We start from the raw sequence: 22,099 nt of genomic DNA, 5'->3' as shown, positions 1-22,099 counted from the left end.
AAGGTTAAGTCTATCTTGCTCATGACTATATCCCAAGTACATACCCTAGCAGGGGCTAAAGCAATGTTTGTTGAATGAATGAGCAACAAGCTCAGGTAAACTTGAGCCCTAGACATTTCAAAGAGGAAAGTAAATCATAAAAATGTATCAATTTCTTAAAAAGTCAATTTTAGGTATGTCACAGGATGTAACTGTTTCTTTAAAAAGTAAAAAAAAAAAATATATAGTAACAGTGTTCAGCTCTGGGTGGTGGATTGTGGTTGATTTTTCCCTCTTTCTTCTACATAACCTTTTTACCAAGTTCTCTGTAATGAGTGTGTCTTACTTTCAGGGTGGAAAAAATGTTATAAACTATAAACTACAAAGAACACTAATATAAAATACTTTTACCTCTTTTCCTCAAAACAAAGTGTCATATACAGTGAAATTTGATCACTTTTTTTTTTCATCACTTTGCTTGAAGGTGAATAACAGCGTGGTATCTCTGCCTTATTTAACACCAACAGAAGTATATATGTTGATAACGTAACCCAAGTTGCAAAAATCCATCACTGTCCAGGACCTGAAATGCAAGCAGTACTTTTCATATGCTTTTTTAAATTCTATAGAAGCTACTTTTAATAAGAATTCAGATTACGGTTTGATGCACACAAACTAAAATACAACTTTATTTTATATTTGAAAATAAGCACAACAAAAGTTTTTATCCTTCTAAAACGTTCCACCAGATTTAGATGACTAGGACAGTCTCCTCTTCTCTGAAAGATACGCATTCTTCTCAATGGGAAAATAATGCTACAGGAGAAAAAGTAAAGCAGAGTTAAAACAACTTCAGAACTAGTATACGTACATCATACTTTGTTATACAAGGAACTGACTGCAACAAAGTTCTCAAACTATATACTGAATGCTACAATTAGTTTATTTTCAGTTTGCCAATATATCATCTTATTACAGTGAGGCATACAGACAAAATATTGATATACTACAACAAATACCATTACAATGACAATTTCTGAATAATGAAGGTAAATCTCATGCCCTGGAGAACTGCCCACAGAAATCAAGTTTTGTTAGTCTACTTATAATTTCATATGTATGTGCATATATAGATGCATGTGAATACTGCATTAAAGTTATACATAGTAATATACAGGTATGTGTAATAATATACATGTATTACTATTATCATATATACTTATGTATTACCTTATATAAATAATATATCAATTACATACACATATATAATACCTTGTATAAGGATTTTATTTTGTTTTTTCTGATATAAGTCACTTTTCTTATTCATATAGTCCAAATCTCTATTTTACAGTTTAATCAACTGAGCAAAGGTTAAGGGACTTACCCAAGCTCCCGTTGTAAATAACAGGAAAACTAGGACTAAAGCCAGAATCTCCTGACAGTTTAATGGTCTAGTATTCCACTCTTGCCCTTCCCCATAACTGAGGCTAGAAATTAACACCTTACATTTGAGTAATGCACTGCAATTTTCAAAGCATTTTCACATATGTTATATTGCTGCAGCTACACACACACACACACACACACACACACACACACACACACTATCTCAGCTAATCAAGGACCTGAAAGGTTACTTGCCATTGGAAACACTAGTTAATGGCCTGAGTCTCCTGACTCGCAATCCAGTCCTCTACTCCTTGAAGAACACTCCTTTTCCCACAAATCATTTTATTCTCACTTGGTCCCTCACAATTAATTTGGGATGAGGGACTCCAGGCCAAGGCTCAGGGATCTGTAAGCCTACACAAGTGAAGTGAGGCCCAGGTAGTCCCTGGTGTTTGATTCTGGGATCCCCTCTCTGAACCTTTTCTAATACTATATTCTGTACCTTTGGGGAGCAGGAAGCTGAAACTAGGATTAGCTAGGATCTAGGACTGGAAGAGTTGACTCATTGGAAAAGACTCTGATGCTGGGAGGGATTGGGGGCAGGAGAAGAAGGGGACGACAGAGGATGAGATGGCTGGATGGCATCACTGACTCGATGGACGTGAGTCTCAGTGAACTCCGGGAGTTGGTGATGGACAGGGAGGCCTGGTGTGCTGCAATTCATGGGGTCACAAAGAGTCGGACATGACTGAGCAACTGATCTGATCTGACGACTGGATATGTCATGTAGTCAACACAACATGGAGGACCATGGCCACTATTATACTTAGCAAGGGTGTCTATTATGGAGCTTCAGAATTAGGGCAGGCAGATTCTATTTCTTTGTTTCCCTGAAGGGCTGAACTACATATACCAAATAGTATGGTACCCAAACAACCTAGCACATTTCTTGTCCACCTTCTTTCCATCCAAATGGTAATAATGATATTATTTCAGAAGCTGATATTCCTTTGGTCCAAACATTCGCAGCATAAAAAAATAAGCATCAACTGAACCAAGATGAGGATAACAATCAAGTATCAAATACTTCAACTTTAAATCCTTGTCATTACCTGTAGTCTCCTGGTCCTTTTCATCACCATATCCTTCCTCATCCACTGCTGTTTCCAACATTTCAGTATTCCTCTTTGGTTTCTTTCTGTGTTTCTTCAAACGCTTTAAATTTCTGTTGAATCTTCTTCGTAAAAGACCAGCCCACCTGCTGTAATATTAAAAGTTCAAAGTGAAACTATTTCTCAAGAGTGATAAAATAATAAATAACAATGGTGGGTTATAAGGAAAAGGTTATTTGGTAACATAACCCTTTACTGTGAGGAGACATCCCAGGTCCAAGGGCAGAGAAGCCACAGCAAGACAGAAGGAGGGGAAAAATTGGGACCCAGAGACCCCAAAGAGACTGAGACAGAAATGTGCTGAGTGTCTACTGAGGAGGTACGGGTCAGCAGTGGACTGCTGCAGCAACAGGGGCTCTGGGTGCAGTAGACCTGGGTATGGCATAAGCACTCTTGGAAGAAGTCACCATTAACCCAATCATAGAGCCGCCAGAACTTACACAGGACTGGGGAAACAGACTCTTGGAGGGCACAAATAGAACCTTGTATGCACCAGGACCTAGGAGCAAGGAGCAGTGACCCCACAAGAGACTGACCCAGACTTGCCTGTGAGTGTCCAGGACTCTCCGGCAGAGGTGTGGGTGGGTGGTGGCCTGCTGCAGTGGTGGGGGCACTGAGTGTAGCTGTGTCTGAATGGGACCTTTTGAAGGAGGTTGCCATTAACTTCATTACCTCCACCATAGTTTGGCCTCAGGTCAAATAATAGGGAGGGAACATAACACCACTCATCAACAGAAAATTGGATTGAAGATTTAGTGAACATGGCCCTGCCCATCTGAACAAGATCCAATTTTCCCCTCAGTCAGTCTCGCCCATCATGAAGCTTCCAGAAGCCTCTTATCCTTCTCCATTAGAGGACAGACAGAATGAAAACCACAATCACAGAAAACTAACAAATCTAAGCACATGGACCACAGCCTTGTCTAACTCAATGAAACTATGAGCATTGCTGTGTAGGGCCACCCAAGACAGACAGGTCATGGTGGAGAGTTCTGACAAAATGCGGTCCACTGGAGAAGGGAAAGGCAAACCACTTCAGTAATGTTGCCTTAAGAACCCCATGAACAGAATGAAAAGGCAAAAAGATAGGACACTGAAAGAGGAACTCCCCAGGTCGGTAGGTGCCTAATATGCTACTGGAGATCAGTGGAGAAGTAATTCCAGAAACAATGAAGAGATAGAGCCAAAGCAAAAACAACACCCAGTTGTGAATATGACTGGTGATAGAAGCAAGGTACGATGCTGTAAAGAGCAATACTGCATAGGAACCTGGAATATTAGGTCCATGGATCAAGGCAAATTGGAACTGGTCAAACAAGAAATGGCAAGAATGAACGTTGACATTTTAGGAATCGGCAAACTAAAATGGACTGGAATGGGAGAATTTGACTCAGATGACCATTATATCTACTACTGGCAAGAGTGAACGTTGACATTTTAGGAATTGGTGAACTAAAATGGACTGGAATGGGGAGAATTTGACTCAGATGACCATTATATCTACTACTGTGTGCAAGAATCCCTTAGGAGAAATGGAGTAGCCATCATAGTCAACAAAAGAGTCCAAAATGCAGTACTCGGATGCAATCTCAAAAATGACAGAATGATCTCTGTTCGTTTCCAAGTCAAACCATTAAGTATCACAGTAATCCAAGTCTATGACCTGACCAGTAATGCTGAAGAAGCTAAACGATTCTATGAAGACCTACAAGACCTTTTCGAATTAACACCCCAAAATGATGTCATTTTCATTATAAGGGACTGGAATGCAAACGTAGGAAGTTAAGAGACACCTGGAGTAACAGGCAAATTTGGCCTTGGAGTACAGAATGAAGCAGGGCTAAGGCTGATAAGAGTTTGGCTAAGAGAACACACTGGTCATAGCAAATACCCTCTTCCAAAAACACAAGAGAAAACTTTACATGTGGACATCACCAGATGGCCAACACCAAAATGAGATTGATTATATTCTTTGTAGACAAAGATGGAGAAGCTCTATACAGTGCAAAAACAAGACTGGGAGCTGACTATGGCTTAGATCGTGAACTCATTATTGCCAAATTCAGACTTAAATTGAAGAAAGTTGGGAAAATCACTAGACCATTCAGCTATGACCTAAATCAATCCCTTACAATTATACAGTGGAAGTGGGAAATAATACTTAAGGGACTAGATCTGACAGACAGAGTGCCTGATGAACTATGGACGGAGGTTCGTGACACTGTATAGGAGACAGGGATCAAGACCATCCACAAGAAAAAAAAATGCAAAAAGCAAAATGGCTCTTTGAGGAGGCCTTACAAATCACTGTAAAAAGAAGAGAAGGGAAAAACAAAGGAGAAAAGGAAATATATACCCATTTGAATGCAGAGTTCCAAAGAAGAGCAAGGAGATATAAGAAAGCCTTCCGCAGCAATCTGTGTAAAGAAATAGAGGAAAACAATAGAATGGGAAAGACTAGAGATCTCTTCAAGAAAATTAGAGATACCAAGGGAACATTTCATGCAAAGATGGGCTCGATAAAGGACAGAAATGGTATGGACCTAACAGAAGCAGAAGATATTAAGAAGAGGTGGCAAGAATACACAGAAGAACTGTACAAAAAAGATCTTCATGACCCAGATAATCATGATGGTGTGATCAGTCACCTAGAGCCAGACATCCTGGAATGTGAAGTCAAGTGGGCCTTAGGAAGCATAACTACTAACAAAGCTAGTGGAGGTGATGGAATTCCAGTTGAGCTATTTCAAATCCTAACAGATGTTGCTGTGAAAGTGCTGCACCCAATATGCCAGCACATTTGAAAAACTCAACAGTGGCCACAGGACTGGAAAAGGTCAGTTTTCATTCCAATCCCAAAGAAAGGCAATGTCAAAGAATGCTCAAACTACTGCACAATTGCACTCATCTCACATGCTAGTAATGCTCAAAATTCTCCAAGCCAGGCTTCAACAACATGTGAATTGTGAACTTCCAGATGTTCAAGCTGGATTTAGAAAAGGCAGAGGAACCAGAGATCAAACTGCCAACATCCGTTGGATCATCGAAAAAGCAAGAGAGTTCCAGAAAAAACATTTACTTCTGCTTTATTGACTATGCCGAAGCCTTTGACTGTGTGGATCACGATAAACTGTGGAAAATTCTGAAAGAGATGGGACTACGAGCCACCTGCCCTGCCTCTTGAGAAATCTGTATGTAGAACTGAACATGAAATAGCAGACTGGTTCAAAATCGGGAAAGGAGTATACTGTCACCCTCCTTATTTAACTTATATGCCAGAGTAAATCATGAGAAACGCTGGGCTGGATGAAGCACAAGCTGGAATCAAGATTGCTGGGAGAAATATCAATAACATCGGATACACAGATGACACCACTCATATGGCAGAAAGTGAAGAAGAACTAAAGAGCCTCTTGATGAAAGAGAAAAAGGAGAGTGAAAAAGTTGGCTTGAAGCTCAAAATTCAGAAAACTAAGATCATGGCATCTGGTCCCATCACTTCATAGCAAATAGATGGGGAAACAGTGGAGACAGTGACAGACTTTATTTTGGGGGGCTCCCAAATCACTGCAGATGGTGACTGCAACCATGAAAATAAAAGATGCTTGCTCCTTGGAAGAAAAGTTATGACCAATCTAGACAGCGTATTAAAGAGCTGAGACATTACTCTGCCAACAAAGGTCTGTCTAGTTATGGTTTTTCCAGTAGTCATGTATGGATGTGAGAGTTGGATTATATAGAAAGCTGAGTGCTGAAGAATTGATGTTTTTGAACTGTGGTGTTGGAGAGGACTCTTGAGAGTCCCTTGGACAGCAAGGAGATCCAACAAGTCTATCCTAAAGGAAATGAGTCCTGAGTGTTCATTGGAAGGACTGATGTTGAAGCTGAAACTCCAATACTTTCGCCACCTGATGCTAAGAACTGACTCATTTGAAAAGACCCTGATGCTGGGAAGGTTTGAAGGCGGGAAGAGAAGGGGATGACAAAGGATGAGATGGTGGGATGGCATCACCAACTCAATGGACATGAGTTTGAGTAAACTCTGGGAGTTGGTGCTGGACAGGGAGGCCTGGCATGCTGCAATCCATAGGGTCACAAAGAGTTGGACATGACTGAGTGACTGACCTGAACCGCACCTTTTTTATGGAGTGTGACTTTCTATCTTGGATACCTCTATATATTTTTATTAGACTATGTGCCCCTTCAAAGCACACACCATGATCTGATTCACCTTTTTGCCCTTCATAACACCCAACAGAAGGCCTGGAATCAGTATCATCTTGAATGAATTTTAAGTTCTTTTTTTTCTCACTGACAGAATGAATTTTAAGTTCTTTTTTTTTTTTTCTCACTGACAAACTGTTTATTGAATTTTGAAGCAGTATGGGGTGTCTCTTATTGTATCTTAGAATCTCAGGATTCAGAGAGGTGGTAAAGTGGCATTGGTGAATTTGGGACTCTGGTCTCCCAGAAGTACCTGCCACTCTACCCCTGATTCCTCAATGGCTGCCAGGTGGATAACCCCTCCACTGGAACCATCCTGCTCCATGACCAAAGTGAAAGCACTGGCAGTGAACTGCAGGCAGGCATTCTTCCTCGGTCATGCCTTCCCGGTAGGTAGCACTGACACAGCCAAAGAAACAGGAGCACCTGGAGCCCCCAGTGGCAAAGGACTGTTGTACTATCATACTCCCCATGGGCACTGAGTACACCTGCTCCCCTTCTTGGGGGTTCCAGCCGGCAGTGATGATTTCTGCCATCAGGTCTTCTTGGTATCAGTAACACATTTCCTTAAAGAGGCTGGCTGCCGTGTATACCAGCAGAGGCTCATTCAGCTCAATGCTGTGGAAACGAAGCTGATAAGTGACTCCATCAGCTACTGCCTGGGTATCAGCTGCTGAGCCTGAGTGGCAGCAGAAAACACAGTCACAAATAGGGGTCAGCTTGTCAGTCACTCGATTGGTGATGTACAACCCAGTGGTTGATCTGGAGTCGGTTCCTAGAACCACGCCCTCAGCAAATTGCATGGCCATGACAGTGGTCCCTGTGGAAACTTCCCTGTTTTCCCAGTCGGAGGCAATGGCCTCAGGTCCCCAGGATGGTGCCAGCCCGGCTCCCCAGCAGCCACTAAGGTGGTCGCCATCTTTGTCTTCCAGTACTGCCCAAATTTTTAGTTATTGAATGATATAATGAGATGAAATAATGCTGTTTTAGGGAGATAAGGCTGGCTGGATGTAACAGGGTGAATTAGAAGGAGAGTAGATGAGGAATTCATGTATACGTCCAAATTAGCTTGGCAAGCTCCTTACTCACTCCCTCCATGTGAAAGGCACAGCCATACTTTTCTATTGAAGTACCAGGAAAGTTCTTCAGGACCTAACTCCTAGCCATCTTCTAAACTCCACTTGCAGCCCCATTCCAGTTATTGTCTCTCTTGTATAAATTCTTTGGATTGGATGCATCATCTCAATGTTCTCCTCAGTTTCCAATTCTGCATTTGCATTTGAATGCCAGCTAGCCTCCTGTTACAGACTGAATGATTGTGTTCCTAAAATTCATGTTGAAGACCTAGCTGCCAGTATGGTTGGATTTGAAGACAGTACCTCTAGGGAATACTTAAGGCTCAATCAGGTCATAAAGGTGGGGTGCTGATCAGTAAAATTAATCTCAATATAAAAATAATAAATTTTTGTTTTACTAAAAATCAGAATGCCTGCTCATCTTACTTTCACACACATCATGGAAAGGCCATGTGAGCACACAAAGAGAAGGTGGCCATCTGCAAGCCAGGAGAGCCCTCACCAGAAACCAAATCAGCCGGCATCTTGATCACTGACTTCTAGCCTACAGAACCATGAGAAAATAAATGCCTATTGTTTAAGCCAACTGTGGTATTTTGCTACAGCAGCAATGGAAGACTAATACATTTTGCCCTTCTTTTGCCCCTCGGGAAACCCCTTGCTTATTAGGACAGCAGGTGACAAGAGGACTAGACCTGGACTAAGCTGTGACTATAAAATATGAGAAGAGGTGAATCCCCAATTCATCCCAAAGGAAACAAACAAACAAAAATGACAGGGAGTCTGAAAGAATAGAATTACATATTAAAGATAAAGGAAAGTAAATAGTCACAGATGATTCCAAGGATTCTAGCATGAGAGACTAAAGAAATCACTGATAGAAATGAACAGGTGTCAAGGGGAGATGATTTGGGAGAAAAAGAAGTCTAGTTTTGCATACACTGCATTAAATGCAGTTAAAAATACAAAACAGGTAGAGGTGATTTCAGGATGTATGAGTCATTTATCCAGAGAAACCCAGAACACTATGTTCAGAAAGGACTTCAGAAATTAACTCAATTTTCTACTCTAATATTATGAGAAAATCAACATCAAAAGAAGTTAAGCTCACTATAAAACTGGTAGTAAAGGCAGAACTAGAACAAAGATCTTTTAAAATACTCTTTCTGCTACATACTTGTAATATTTTCTGATAGATGAGAATAAGGCTTTGGGAGACAACCACAGTTGGGAAAACAAAGAAAACCAAACCTAGATGGATAAGAATGGGAAGGGGAACAATGAAATCCAAGGAAGGAAACTTTCAAAAAGGGAGCAGTCAACAGTGTACTTATGTGATAAAAATGTCAAGTCAGATGGAAATTCAGAAAAGGTCACTGAATTTTGCAATGAGGTTATTAGTTACTTGGCAACAAATTCTTCCTTTTAATAGTACCTAATATCCCAGAATTTTCTAAAATGCTGCCCTTGGAGTCCTTGCAATAGGAACACCTTGGACATATAATCCACATATAATGAGGTTCTCTTATTATTTCAATAACTAAATTACCTTGAATGGGGTCCAATAAGAACTGGTGTTATGTGAATTTCAAGCCTATAGTGACTCATGTTCAAGAAGGGTTCCAGTTGCTCACATTCTCATCTGATCGTATTTTATCAAAGTTCTTAGAGCACAGCAATACTTTTATAGACTCTATTTTCTTTCTTTGAATTCATATGTCTATAATCCTAGGAACTTCAAACCTTTCAGCAGTTGGCTAATTACTGCATAAACCTTTTCAAAATAACATTACTAATTATATTGTACAGTATAATGAGACAAACAAACATGGGGTTTTGAAAATGTAAATGCTCATTTTTAAAATTCAATGGGTCATGATTTTTAGGCAATTTTTGGCATACTTATTCCCAATTCTTTACCTCCCATTCTATGAAAGTAAGTGGTAATAAGACTGTCTACATAATGAAAACCACATTATAATACAGAGAATCACTCAGCAGGATTTGTCTAAATGTAGAAATTTTCAGTAGCAGCCATCTGGCAAGCAGCAACATTGAAAGAGTATGGGGGATGTGCTATTTACATCATCTGTGTATCAGATGATCTAGAATCTTAAAAAACATGGTTTATTAGTTGAAAGAAACATAGTCTTGTCATTTTCACACTGAGTTCTGAATTTTCTTAATTTGAGGTTACAAATTCAATCTGATAGGAAGAAAAAGAACATGAAAATACATTTCATCTGATTTGAACAGGCACTGCATTACAGTGTTTGAATCTTTCCCCTTGCCAAAGCTATGTATACACTCAAGTACCATACCCCTATATAATACACAGATGTTTAACTGGCATATACATACAGATTAAACTTTATATAAAAACAGGTAAATATTAGAAGCTAAATTCGCACTTGAAACTACTGTTCTTGGCACTCTACAACTGTAACAGGAATAATTCAGCCACTCTCCTTCTCTCTCACTCTAGAGCCCCTACCTGCTTCCTTTTGTCCCAATCCACCTGATATTTTTGCTTTTCATCTCTATGTAAGTCTTAAGTCTACCAGTTGAGGTTTCTGATCCCTATTAATGAGAATAAAAATAGATTTTACGTAACCTTGAGGACATAATGAATTTCAAAATGCATCTTATATATGTTAATAAGGCTATCAATAGCAAATTCTTAGAAAGCTTTTCACTAATATTCTCTGCTCCCTATTGTATATGTGAACCAGTTCAAACTAGCTTCTCTGTTTACATTTGAACTCAAGTCAAGTAGAAGTAAACTACACACACAAAATAAGTAAACTACAGATTCAGTTACAGATTATTAAAGGGACAAAGTTCAGCCACTCTTGCTAAGAAATGACAGGCATTTAAGGGGTCTATATTATTAAGGAGACTACATCTTAATGTAATGAATTCTGTGGGACAGCCCCCTTCCCACCTAGCCCAAATGTTGTTCTCCCTTCAGAAATTTAGCTCAAATAGCATCTCCATCATGGAGCCCATCTGCTCTCTACCATTCAACCTGATCCCCAATGCCTCACAACTTTTACAAGTCACTGTCACCACTAATTTTAATCCTTAATTATATTCCACCTTATATTGTTCTTAGTATGTCATGCTTGGGATTTATTTTAAGGTATATTTAAGTTCCTCAAAATGAAAATCCATCTAAGATATTTCTGTATCCTAATATCTAGCATAAGTAGTGACTGAATATGGTCAATTGCAGAAAGCCTGAATTAGGCATTAAAAATGAAATGCATTTGTCTTTGGAAAGTGACTATCCTCTTTACATAAACTGCTTTCATTTCTCCCCTCTCCTCATATTATTTCTCATTTTTCATCCCTCCAACTCTTGCAGGTTGTTAGCTCCTTAGGTTGGGGTTTCCCTGGTGGCCCAGATGGTAAAGAATCCACCTGCAATGCAGGAGACCTAGGTTCAATCCCTGGGTTGGGAAGATACCCTGGAGGAGAGCATGGAAATCCACTCCAGTATTCTTGCCTGGAAAGTCTCCACGGACAGAGGAGCCTGGCCAGCTACAGTCCATGGGGTCATAAAGAGTTAGACACGACTGAGCTACTAAGTACAACATAGCTCTCCTTAGGTTGCTGGTGGTTGTTTAGTTGCTAAGTCATGTCTGACTCTTTGAGACCCCATGGACTGTATCCTGTCATGCTTCTCTGTCCATGGGATTCTCCAGGCAAGAATACTGGACTGGGTAGCCATTCCCTTCTCTGGGGGGAATCTTCTTTGAGATGGAAAACAGAAAGTGAGTTAATGGGATAGCTCTAAAAAGACACCTTGCCCCCCTAAAGGAGGATTTAGCAGACTTTGGCCTTCATTTAAACTCCTTGTTTGGTATCAAGGATAGGATCTTTAGTCTAACATAATGATTGCCCTTGACTATAAAATCAGCTTACCAGGAAAAGCTGCCAGTGCCCCATCCACCCTCAGCCATCCATTGTTCCTGAAACTTCAGCTAAGCAGCAAGCTGAAACTGACACCTGCTCTGAGGCTGCAACGAACAGCTCAGGACGACTGAAGGTACCCACTACTATTACACAAAATAGTAAAATAAGTAAGGAGATAAATAAATCATAGTAAACCAAAGTTTATGGTGTTCAATATATACATACTATTCACATTGTTTAAGTCTCTCAAGCAGTTTGTTTATTATGTAAAACGAAGAAAATACATTCCTATCAAGGGATAATCCTCTGGAATTCATTTTAGATAAAAATCCAGTGTACTTTAACATCCCCATACCTTGGCAGGCGAACACTAGGAGGGACCATAACAGAGGTATTATACAAGGCAGAATATATAAGACACTCTAAATAGCTTGGCAAAATGCTAGGTCTGATGCTGTAAGAGCAATATTGCATAGGAACCTGGAATGCTAGGTCCATGAATCAAGGCAAATTGGAACTGGTCAAACAGGAAATGGCAAGAGTAAACATTGACATCTTAGGAATCAGCAAACTACAATGGACTGGAATGGGTGAATTTAACTCAGATGACCATTATATCTACTACTGTGGGCAAGAATATCTCAGGAAAAATGGAATAGTCATCATAGTCAACAAAAGAGTCCAAAATGCAGTACTTGGATGCAATCTCAAAAACGAGAGAATGATCTCTGTTCGTTTCCAAGGCAAACCACTCAATATCATGGTAATCCAAGTCTATCTCCCGACCAGTAATGCTGAAGAAGCTGAATTTGAACGGTTCTATGAAGACCTACAAGACCTTTAGAACTAACACCCAAAAAAGATGTAATTTTCATTATAGGGGACTGGAATGCAAAAGTAGGAAGTCAAGAAACACCTGGAGTAACAGGCAAATTTGGCCTTGGAGAATAAAGCAGAATAAAGCAGGGCTAAGGCTTATAGAGTTTTGCCAAGAGAATGCACTGGTCATAGCAAACACCCTCTTCCAACAACACAAGAGGAGACTCTACACATGGACATCACCAGATGGTCAACAGCGAAATCAGATTGATTATGTTCTTTGCAGCCAAAGATGGAAAAGCTCTATACAGTCTGCAAAAACAAGACCGGGAGCTGACTGTGGCTTAGATCATGAACTCCTTATTGCCAAATTCAGACTTAAATTGAAGAAAGTCAAGAAAATCACTAGACCATTCAGGTATGACCTAAATCAATCCCTTATGATTATACAGCGGAAGTGGGAAATAATACTTAAGGGACTAGATCTGACAGACAGAGTGCCTGATGAACTATGGACGTAGGTTTGCGACACTGGACAGGAGACAGGGATCAAGACCATCCACAAGAAAAAGAAATGTAAAAAAGCAAAATGGCTCAGTGAGGAGGCCTTAAAAATCACTGTGAAAAGAAGACAAGGGGAAAACAAAGGAGACAAGGAAAGATATACCCATTTGAATGCAGATTTCCAAAGAAGAGCAAGTAGAGATAAGAAAGCCATCCTCAGTGATCTGTGCAAAGAAATAGAGGAAAACAACAGAATGGGAAAGACTAGAGATCTCTTCGAGAAAATTAAGAGATACCAAGGCAACATTTCATGCAAAGATGGGATCAATAAAGGACAGAAATGGTATGGACCTAACAGAAGCAGAAGATATTAAGAAGAGGTGTATTAAGAATACACAGAAAAACTATACAAAAAAGATCTTCACAAACCAGATAATCATGATGGTGTGATCACTCACCTAGAGCCAGACATCCTGGAATGCAAAGTCAAGTGGGCCTTAGGAAGCATCACTACGAACAAAGCTAGTGGAGGTGATGGAATTCCAGTTGAGCTATTTCAAATCCTAACAGATGTTGCCGTGAAAGTGCAGCACGCAATATGCCAGCAAATTTGGAAAACTCAGCAGTGGCCACACGACTGGAAAAGGTCAGTTTTCATCCCAATCCCAAAGAAAGGCAATGTCAAAGAATGTTCAAACTACTGCACAATTGCACTCATCTCACAGGCTAGTAAAGTAATGCTCAAAATTCTCCAAGCCAGGCTTCAACAACATGTGAACCATGAACTTCCAGATGTTCAAGCTGGTTTTAGAAAAGGCAGAGGAACCAGAGATCAAATTGTCAGCATCTGCTGAATCATTGAAAAAGCAAGAGAGTTCCAGAAAAACATCTACTTCTGTTTCATTGACTATGCCAAAGCCTTTGACTGTGTGGATCACAATAAACTGTGGAAAATTCTGAAAGACATGGGAATATCACACCACCTGACCTGCCTCCAGAGAAATCTGTATGCAGGTCAGGAAGCAACAGTTAGAACTGGACATGGAACAACAGACTGGTTCCAAATAGGAAAAGGCGTACGTCAAGGCTGTATATTGTCACCCTGCTTATTTAACTTCTATGCAGAGTATATCATGAGAAACGCTGGGCTGGATGAAGCACAAGCTGGAATCAAGATTGCTGGGAAAAATATCAATAACCTCAGATATGCAGATGACACCACCCTTATGGCAGAAAGTAAAGAAAAACTAAAGAGCCTCTTGATGAAAGAGAAAAAGGAGAGTGAAAATGTTGGCTTAAAGCTCAATATTCAGAAAACAAAGATCATGGCATCTGGTCCCATCACTTCATGGCAAATAGATGGGGAAACAGTGGAAACAGTGATAAGACTATTTTTGGGGGCTCCCAAATCACTGCAGATGGTGACTGCAGCCATGAAAATAAAAGACACTTACTCCTTGGAAGAAAAGTTACAACCAACCTAGACAGTATATTAAGGAGCAGAGACGTCACTTTGCCAACAAAGGTATGTCTAGTAAGGCTATGGTTTTTCCAGTAGTCATGTATGGATGTGAGAGTTGGACCATAAAGAAAGCTGAGCACCGAAGAATTGATGCTTTTGAACTGTGGTGTTGGAGAAGACTTTTGAGAGTCCCTTGGACTGCAAGGAGATCCAAGCAGTCCATCCTAAAGGAAATCAGTCCTGAGTGTTCATTGGAAGGACTGGTATTGAATCTGAAACTCCAATACTTTGGCCATCTGATGCGAAGAACTGACTCACTTGAAAAGACCCTTATGTTGGGACAGAATGAAGGCGGGAGAAGAGGGGGACAACAGAGGATGGGATGGTTGGATATCATCATCGACTCAATGGACATGAGTTTGAGTAAACTGGGAGTTGGTGATGGACAGGGAGGCCTGTTGTACTGTAGTCCATGGGTTCGCAAAGAGTCAGACACGACTGAGTGACTGAACTGAACTGAACTGAATCCTAGCCACCTATTTCTAAGAAATAATATTTCAGTTTTATTCATGGGTTTTCTTTTACATGAACACAAGCTTTGAAGGGAAGATATAAGGATCAAAAATTCTACTCCTATTCCCATTCAGCTGTGAAAAGAAACAAAAGAAATAAACTTAGGAATAGAGATAACTCACTCAGTATAAGAAACTAAGTAAAAACTGAGAAAAGAATTGACAGTCATGCAAACTGGAAAAGCTGAAAGAAAGGCTGTGATCCAACAGTGTCTTCAAATTTGTCTGAGAAAGTTATGAAAGCATGAGAACGTTTAAATCAATATAGAACTGCCTTCCAGGCTAGCCATCTCCATCCACCATATTCCTTTATTTGTTCAAGTACTCATTTATTCAACAAAAATATATTAAGCATCCACTGTATCTCAGGCACTATGCTTTAAATTGAAAATACAATGAAGAAGATGACAGATTCACCAGACTCAAGAAAAAGGTACAGAAAAGAAAAAAGACAGAATCTTTTTTTTAAGACAGAATCTTTATGCAAAATAAGGTAACATGTATAGTCTAAATCTTCCAGTGAAATCTAACTCAAATAAAAACATAAAAGATGCTTAATCTTCAACAGGCACTTTATCAGAAAATTTAATAGGTACTTGTTCTCAGGGTTGTGCTAGTGCCAACCCTGCACTTGCACAAACCTGACAGTGAGTGCCTCACTCACTCCATCTTAGTCCTGGCCCTGCTCTCTACCTCTACACACACTCTGTCTCAGTAGGCGGGAAGCTATTTAAAAAAAAACTTAACAAGCATCATGCCAACAGCCCAATGGGATTTTGATAAGAAATCTGATACAAATTGGCTTGAAGTCAGATCAAGGTTTTCAAACCCAATAGTAGATGACCATCTATTAGATGGAGAGTAGCGCTTCTGGGAATCCTTCTGATTTGCATTAACCACCTCTACTCCACATACCCTCAGCTCGCTGATTTATTTTTCCTTTCAGATGGGATTTTGTTTTGTTTGATGAGGGAATGTACAAACTAGGACATGCAAGAGGATGTCTTAAATGGGTAGAAAAATAAAAATAGCATGCATGAAGAAATATTCTGGTAACTTAACTTTTTCCCAAGCTACCTTCTGTTAAACAAAAGGGACCAAAACGTAATCCCTGTACTTTTGAAGCTATGAATGAATGTGTCTACACAGGAATGCTCCAGTATACGCAGCACTTGGCAAATAAAAGTTGTTTGCCTACCTCCTCCAGCAAAAAGAGCAGCAATAAATGGGCAGACATCCCAGGAAGATCATGATCATCGCACCAAACCCAAACATCCGGAACATCTGCGTAGGCTCTGGTGGTTTAATTATATCCTGTTACTTTTATGACTTAAGCAAGAGAAGCAAATCTGAGCTCTTTCATAAAGTCTTTATTAAAAAAACTATTAGTTAATAAAGTAAAATAAGGAGATATTCTTATATGGCAGGTAAATATCATTGGTACTCTGTAAGTAGCAGGAGTTTATGAAATGTTCTAGAAATACAACTAAAGGTTCAGTTTGTGTGTTCTCTCCAATGGACATGATTTAGCAACTGAACAACAACCCCAAAGGAAGCCTTAACAAAACAATCCTGTTTCTGTTAATATACTAGATTACTACTATTCAGACTATATATATTTCTTCCTGTGACGTAAGCATGTTTTTTCCTTGGCCATATGTTATACATTCTAGAATACTCAGGGAGTGAATCAATCTATGAATAGCTAACTTGAGAAAGGAATGGTTTCTTAAATGTTTACTTCTAAATATAAAACATTATATTAAATGAAAAATCCAGAATTTGCAGGTGATTAAGTATATTTTATTCTTATATTCATTGGGAAATGTATTCTAATATGACTGGGGGATTGTAAGTCACGGTTCAATTTTTCCCTCTACAAGAATCAAATGTTTCTTCACACATAATATAAAGACTAAATCAATGAATGAATTATAACACCATATGACATTGTTAAAACTGTAATACTATATTCACGATCGAGTTTAGGTTTCCATCATTAATACTAGATGCTCAACAATTGAATGCAGAGAAGGCAATGGCAACCCACTCCAGTATTCTTGCCTGGAAAATCCCATGGGTGGAGGAGCCTGGTAGGCTGCAGTCCATGGGGTCACACAGAGTTGGACACGACTGAAGCAACTTAGCAGCAGCAACAACTGAATGGGGCCTATACTAACCTAAGACACTGTTTTGCATGCATCCTTTTAGTACCATTTGTTAGTGCTTAATCATATAAATCAAATATGTCCATCAAGGGACCAACTGGTAGTATGTTCCCACTGTCCAAATGAAGGAGTAAAAGCAGATGGTCTGGTGCTCAAAACATTGTAAAGAAAAAAATTCTTAAGAGAAGAACCTAATTCAAAAACAAAATAACAAAAAAAGAAACTGATAAACAGACTTAACAAGAAACATTCAATTTACTGTTACATACTGAGATGCTGAAGAAAAAGATAAATGAGAAGAATTCTACTCAGGAAGAGAAGGTGGGAAGAGAAAGTAAGCTAAGGCATGCCTGACTGGTATTATCTCCCAGGCACATTGATGGTTACATCTCGTAAAGCCTGGGATCTATGGGAGAAGATAGTGACTAAAACAAACTCAAACTGCAACAGTTAGGACTTCCCTGGTGGTCCAGTGATTAAGGGGCTTCCCCGTTGGATCAGCAGTAAAGAATCCACCTGTAAGGCAGGAGATGCAGGAGATGCGAGTTGGATCCTGGGTAGGGAAGATCCCTGGAGGAGGAAATGGCTACCCACTCCAATATTCTTGCCAGGAAAATCCCATGGACAGAGGATCCTGGTGGGCTACAGTCCATAGGATCGCAAAAGGCCAGACACAACTGACTGAGCAACTGAGCATGCAGGCACCAGTGGTTAAGACTCCATGCTTCCAATGCAGGGCGTGCGGATTTGATCCTTGGTCGGGAACTAAGATCCCACGTGCCACTTGGCCAAAAAATTATAATAAAAACAACAAAAACCCGCCATAGTCACACCTAAGGACTATGCAGAAACAGCTCATGCATAGAGGTCTCCAGGCCTTTCTAAAGATGGTAGTATTGCTCTAGGGCTGGGAGCCTCCTTTAAGGGTTAAGCTAAGAGATCCAACTGTAAACATATGCCATTGTGACCTGTTTATTCAATTTAAAAAACAGGAATATAATAAATGTTCAAGGATTAACTTACTGTCTCTCAGAGGGGCAAAACAGCTAACCGTAGCGGTCTCAACTGAAGAGTAACAGCATTTGTATTTCAAACATTCATCCTTGTTAAGATCTTGCCCCTGCTTGCAAGGCGTTAGCACCTGACCCTCCACTGGAACGCATGCTTTTAGAAACAAAATGCAAGAAAGAGATTTCAGCATGGTTAATAAGCACTTCCCCTAAATTAAATAATTATGCAAGACAAAAACAAAAAAAAACAAACAAGCTTGTACATTTAAAGAAAAGATTGAATGACATATACAAATAGTAATGAATGCTGAAAAAATAAAAGTTATCACAAAATTACTTAACATCACATTTCCAATTCTAGATGAACTCCAGAAAAATATAAATTGTTAACAGATCATTGGTAAGGTAGTTTTAAAATGACTTTAAACATAAGTTGAGCAGTAGTGATACAAATATAACACAGAACAGAAGGTGTTAAATAGCTAGAACAGGCCAAATGCCTTTAAAACTAACACCTTGTTAAAAGAATACCACAGATACCCTCTTACTCAATGTTACTAAGCTACAGAAATGTACTGAATTCATCAATGAAAATGAATGTAAGTAAAATTCACACCATTCACTGCTAGAAAATAAAGTAATATTATTGGCATCGACCTAGTTTCTGTCAACACTTAATCATATTGGTACTGCAATATGTTTTAAGATTCTTCCTTTTGGCCTTAAGTTACAACTCTAATTCTGAATAGGCACAAATTTATGGCATGAATACCAAGATTCATGCAACTACAATAAGTTCATACATAACTGAATCTGTAAAATTCACAAACTCAAATAGCTGATTTTTTTAAAACACCTTGCTTTATATGAGAAACAAATGACAACTAAATAGGCAGATATCAGATTTTTATTCAAAAAGAAAACCTCTACAGTATGGCTTAAGGTCAGCATAGAATCAATCTCCAATATTATCAACAACTACAGACTTAGAAAAGTAGTTAAGTGATGTTTTACAATCACTCTAAAGCACTTCAACATCAGCAAAAAACACCATAATGGTTATATTATTACCTCCTGGTATATTCTTATTATATTCCGCTTCTTTAAAGATTGACAATTCCTGAAGCTCAGGTAAAAATAATAACAGCTACCATTCATTAGTCATCTATTTGGGCCAAGTATCTTGCTTTACACATATTATTTCTAATCTTCACAAGAAACTCTCAAAATTGGTTTTACAATCTCCAGTTTTAAAATTAAGAAATAAAGGATCAGAGTAACTTGTGCAAGGTCACAAATTTAATACATTACTGGTTGGCCTGGATACTCATTTCCCAAACATTTTAGACATGTGAGAGATTAGCCTACTTTGTTGTTACACTCTAAACAAGTTGTTCCTCAATCTTGCCAGGCCCAGAGTGACTCTCCTCCCCAGGATGGACTGCATCTGGAATACCATGTTCAGTCCTGGACATCACACACTCAAGAAAGAGTGATAACTGTCAGGCTCTGGTCAGAGAGCTGATGAACTTCCTGTGTGCTGAGTTCCTCACTATTGGTATTATTCAAAGACCACTTTCCAGGAATGAAAATCATACAAGAAAAGATTTTAAATCATAGAAGAGACTGGGCTAGATCATCTGTAAGGTCCCTTCTAATGCTGGGCTTCTGTTATTTTATATCTAAATTAGTATCTGGAGTTTATGCCAGATACTAAAATTAGCTTTCAGATTCAAATCACCAATTTTGAATAATAAAAAAGTAGAACAATTTATATCAGCTATAAGTATATGATTTTGTCCAAAGGGAGAAGGACTGTGGGACCTCTCAAAGTTCCCTGTCTGTCTCAACATTATCATTTAAATCTGCAAGAGATGAATCTACTACTGTGCGTGCATGCTAAGTTGCTTCAGTCGTGTCTGACTCTTTGTGACCCCATGAACTGTAGCCTGCCAGGCTCCTCTGTCTATGGGATCCTCCAGGCAAGAATACTGGAGTGGGTTGCTATGCCCACTAAAATACTAAAAACAGTCTAATAATGAGATGACAGTCTTTTTGCTAGTGCTTAAGTGGGATGGATATTCATTTTTAATTACATAGGGGAAGAAATATATTGGCTAAAAGTACTTTATATTTTATGAACTTATAGTTTTTCTTTTTTGAGAATAAGATAAGTACATTTTTTAAGTATTAATATTTAATCACTGTTGAAAGATGTGAATCAACCTGTGCTGTGTTTAGTCTCTCAGTCCTGTTCGACTCTTTGCAACCCCATGGACTGTATCCCGCCAGGCTCCTCTGTCCATGGATTTTTCCAGGCAAGAATACTAGAGTGGGTTGATATGCTCTCCTCCAGGAGATATTCCCAACCCAGGTCTCCCATATTATGGGTGGATTCTTTATTGTCTGAGCCCTCAGGGAAGCTCTGAATCAACCTAGGTAAGACATTTCTCTTAAAATGGGACAGTTTGATTTTACTGGGCGAAAACATCAATTCATAAATTGGTTTTCACTCAACTTACTGCACTAGGTTGGGGGAGTATTTCATAAATGCAGATATTTTATTTAGACTATTTTTAAAGGTGGCTTCAGTGTTTGTATAATGTACTTATTATAAGTAGCTTGGGATAGTTTACATCTGCTATCTTCTTAAGCTCTAAAGCTTGAATCATCATTTGTTGTTTATGACCAACTCCAACACTCATTAAACTATTCTCTTAGCTTCACAACAAACCACCTTATCAGACTTCTCTTTCTCCAATCAATTTAACCATAGAAGTATTTTAAACAAATTATTTGAGTTTCTTTATTTTGCTATTCTCATTAGTAGTAGATGTTATAATGCTTGTTTTGAACTTGAAATCTCTATAGAGAAACATGAAGAGATTTATGCAAAGTCACAGAAGAATTCAGTGGTAGAGTCTAGAATTAAACAATGGACACAATTTTGTGCTTATATTTATATATCAAATTTTGTTAGAATAAACTCTGCATGATTTTTAATAAAAGCTTCATCTTTGTAATTCACAGATGTCAATTTATTTGAACTTTCTCCTTGAAAGGGCACCACATGCTGTACAAAATGAAATGTGTTTATTCGTGGTTAATCTCAGGAGCCATCATGTGCTTGATAAACACATTATATACAGAACCACAAAAAGACAAAGATAATGTGACTTGAAGCCTGAACTTTTTATCATTAAAACAGATGGGAAAACATCTGGTATATTCCATAATATTAGAGCTACACAGTACCCTGATTAATGCCACAGAAGACACTGCTTTCACAAAACTGGATCAGTGACTAAATTTCAAGCAATGCCATTAAGGTAAATTGAGGTTTCGAAATTTGTAAAGGAAAAATATTAACAAGCATTTATGGAATGCCTTAAAATACTGCCTCAATTTATCTTCACAATTATTTCTGATAAGCATTTTCATTTTAATGATGAAGACATTGAGGCTCAGAGGTTATCTTGCCTAAGGCAAAGGGCAGAGTCAGGATTAAAAATCAGGTGTATCTCATTCCACTACCAATAGACTACACTGCCTCCTAAACATTTAACTACTTTCAAAACAAGGACACTGGGAGGAATAAAACAAAACAGGAACTTACTTGTTGGAAAGAAAAATCTTGTCAGAGATCCCAAGGCAGAAGTTTCATTCAGAGATTGTCCATCAGCATTTTCACTGCTCCACAGAATATAGTTATTTGCAGATACAGAATCCATAAACCCTTAAGAAAAGTGAAATTATTAACCCCAACATGAAGTTATCACCTTCCTTGACCCTTTAAAAGTAATTAC

The 22,099-nt window shown here is 38.9% G+C and overlaps 1 protein-coding gene and 1 pseudogene across 3 annotated transcripts in view; both read right to left on the bottom strand.

The window, feature by feature from the left end:
* Positions 1-639: 639 nt before the first annotated feature.
* FMR1NB (FMR1 neighbor) overlaps positions 640-22,099 on the bottom strand; it is a 48,659-nt gene continuing 27,199 nt past the window's right edge. The window contains exons 2-6 of one of the 3 annotated variants that reach the window (XM_055563150.1): positions 21,910-22,029; positions 18,307-18,447; positions 16,314-16,410; positions 2,481-2,629; positions 640-795 (exon numbers count right to left, since the gene is read on the bottom strand). In XM_055563150.1, coding sequence (XP_055419125.1) covers positions 779-795; positions 2,481-2,629; positions 16,314-16,410; positions 18,307-18,447; positions 21,910-22,029 — 524 coding nt within the window. In that variant the 3' untranslated portion in view covers positions 640-778. The remainder of the gene's footprint in view (positions 796-2,480; positions 2,630-16,313; positions 16,411-18,306; positions 18,448-21,909; positions 22,030-22,099) is intronic. The other 2 variants (XM_055563152.1, XM_055563153.1) reach the window with 2 other exon arrangements.
* On the bottom strand, positions 6,939-7,683 carry LOC129638600 (proteasome subunit beta type-6-like; annotated as a pseudogene).

The sequence above is a fragment of the Bubalus kerabau genome, chromosome X (genome assembly GCF_029407905.1).
Source record: "Bubalus kerabau isolate K-KA32 ecotype Philippines breed swamp buffalo chromosome X, PCC_UOA_SB_1v2, whole genome shotgun sequence".
Classification (NCBI taxonomy): domain Eukaryota; kingdom Metazoa; phylum Chordata; class Mammalia; order Artiodactyla; family Bovidae; genus Bubalus; species Bubalus kerabau.
Note: the sequence above shows the minus strand (reverse complement) of the source record. Positions and strands in the feature narration are given on the sequence as shown.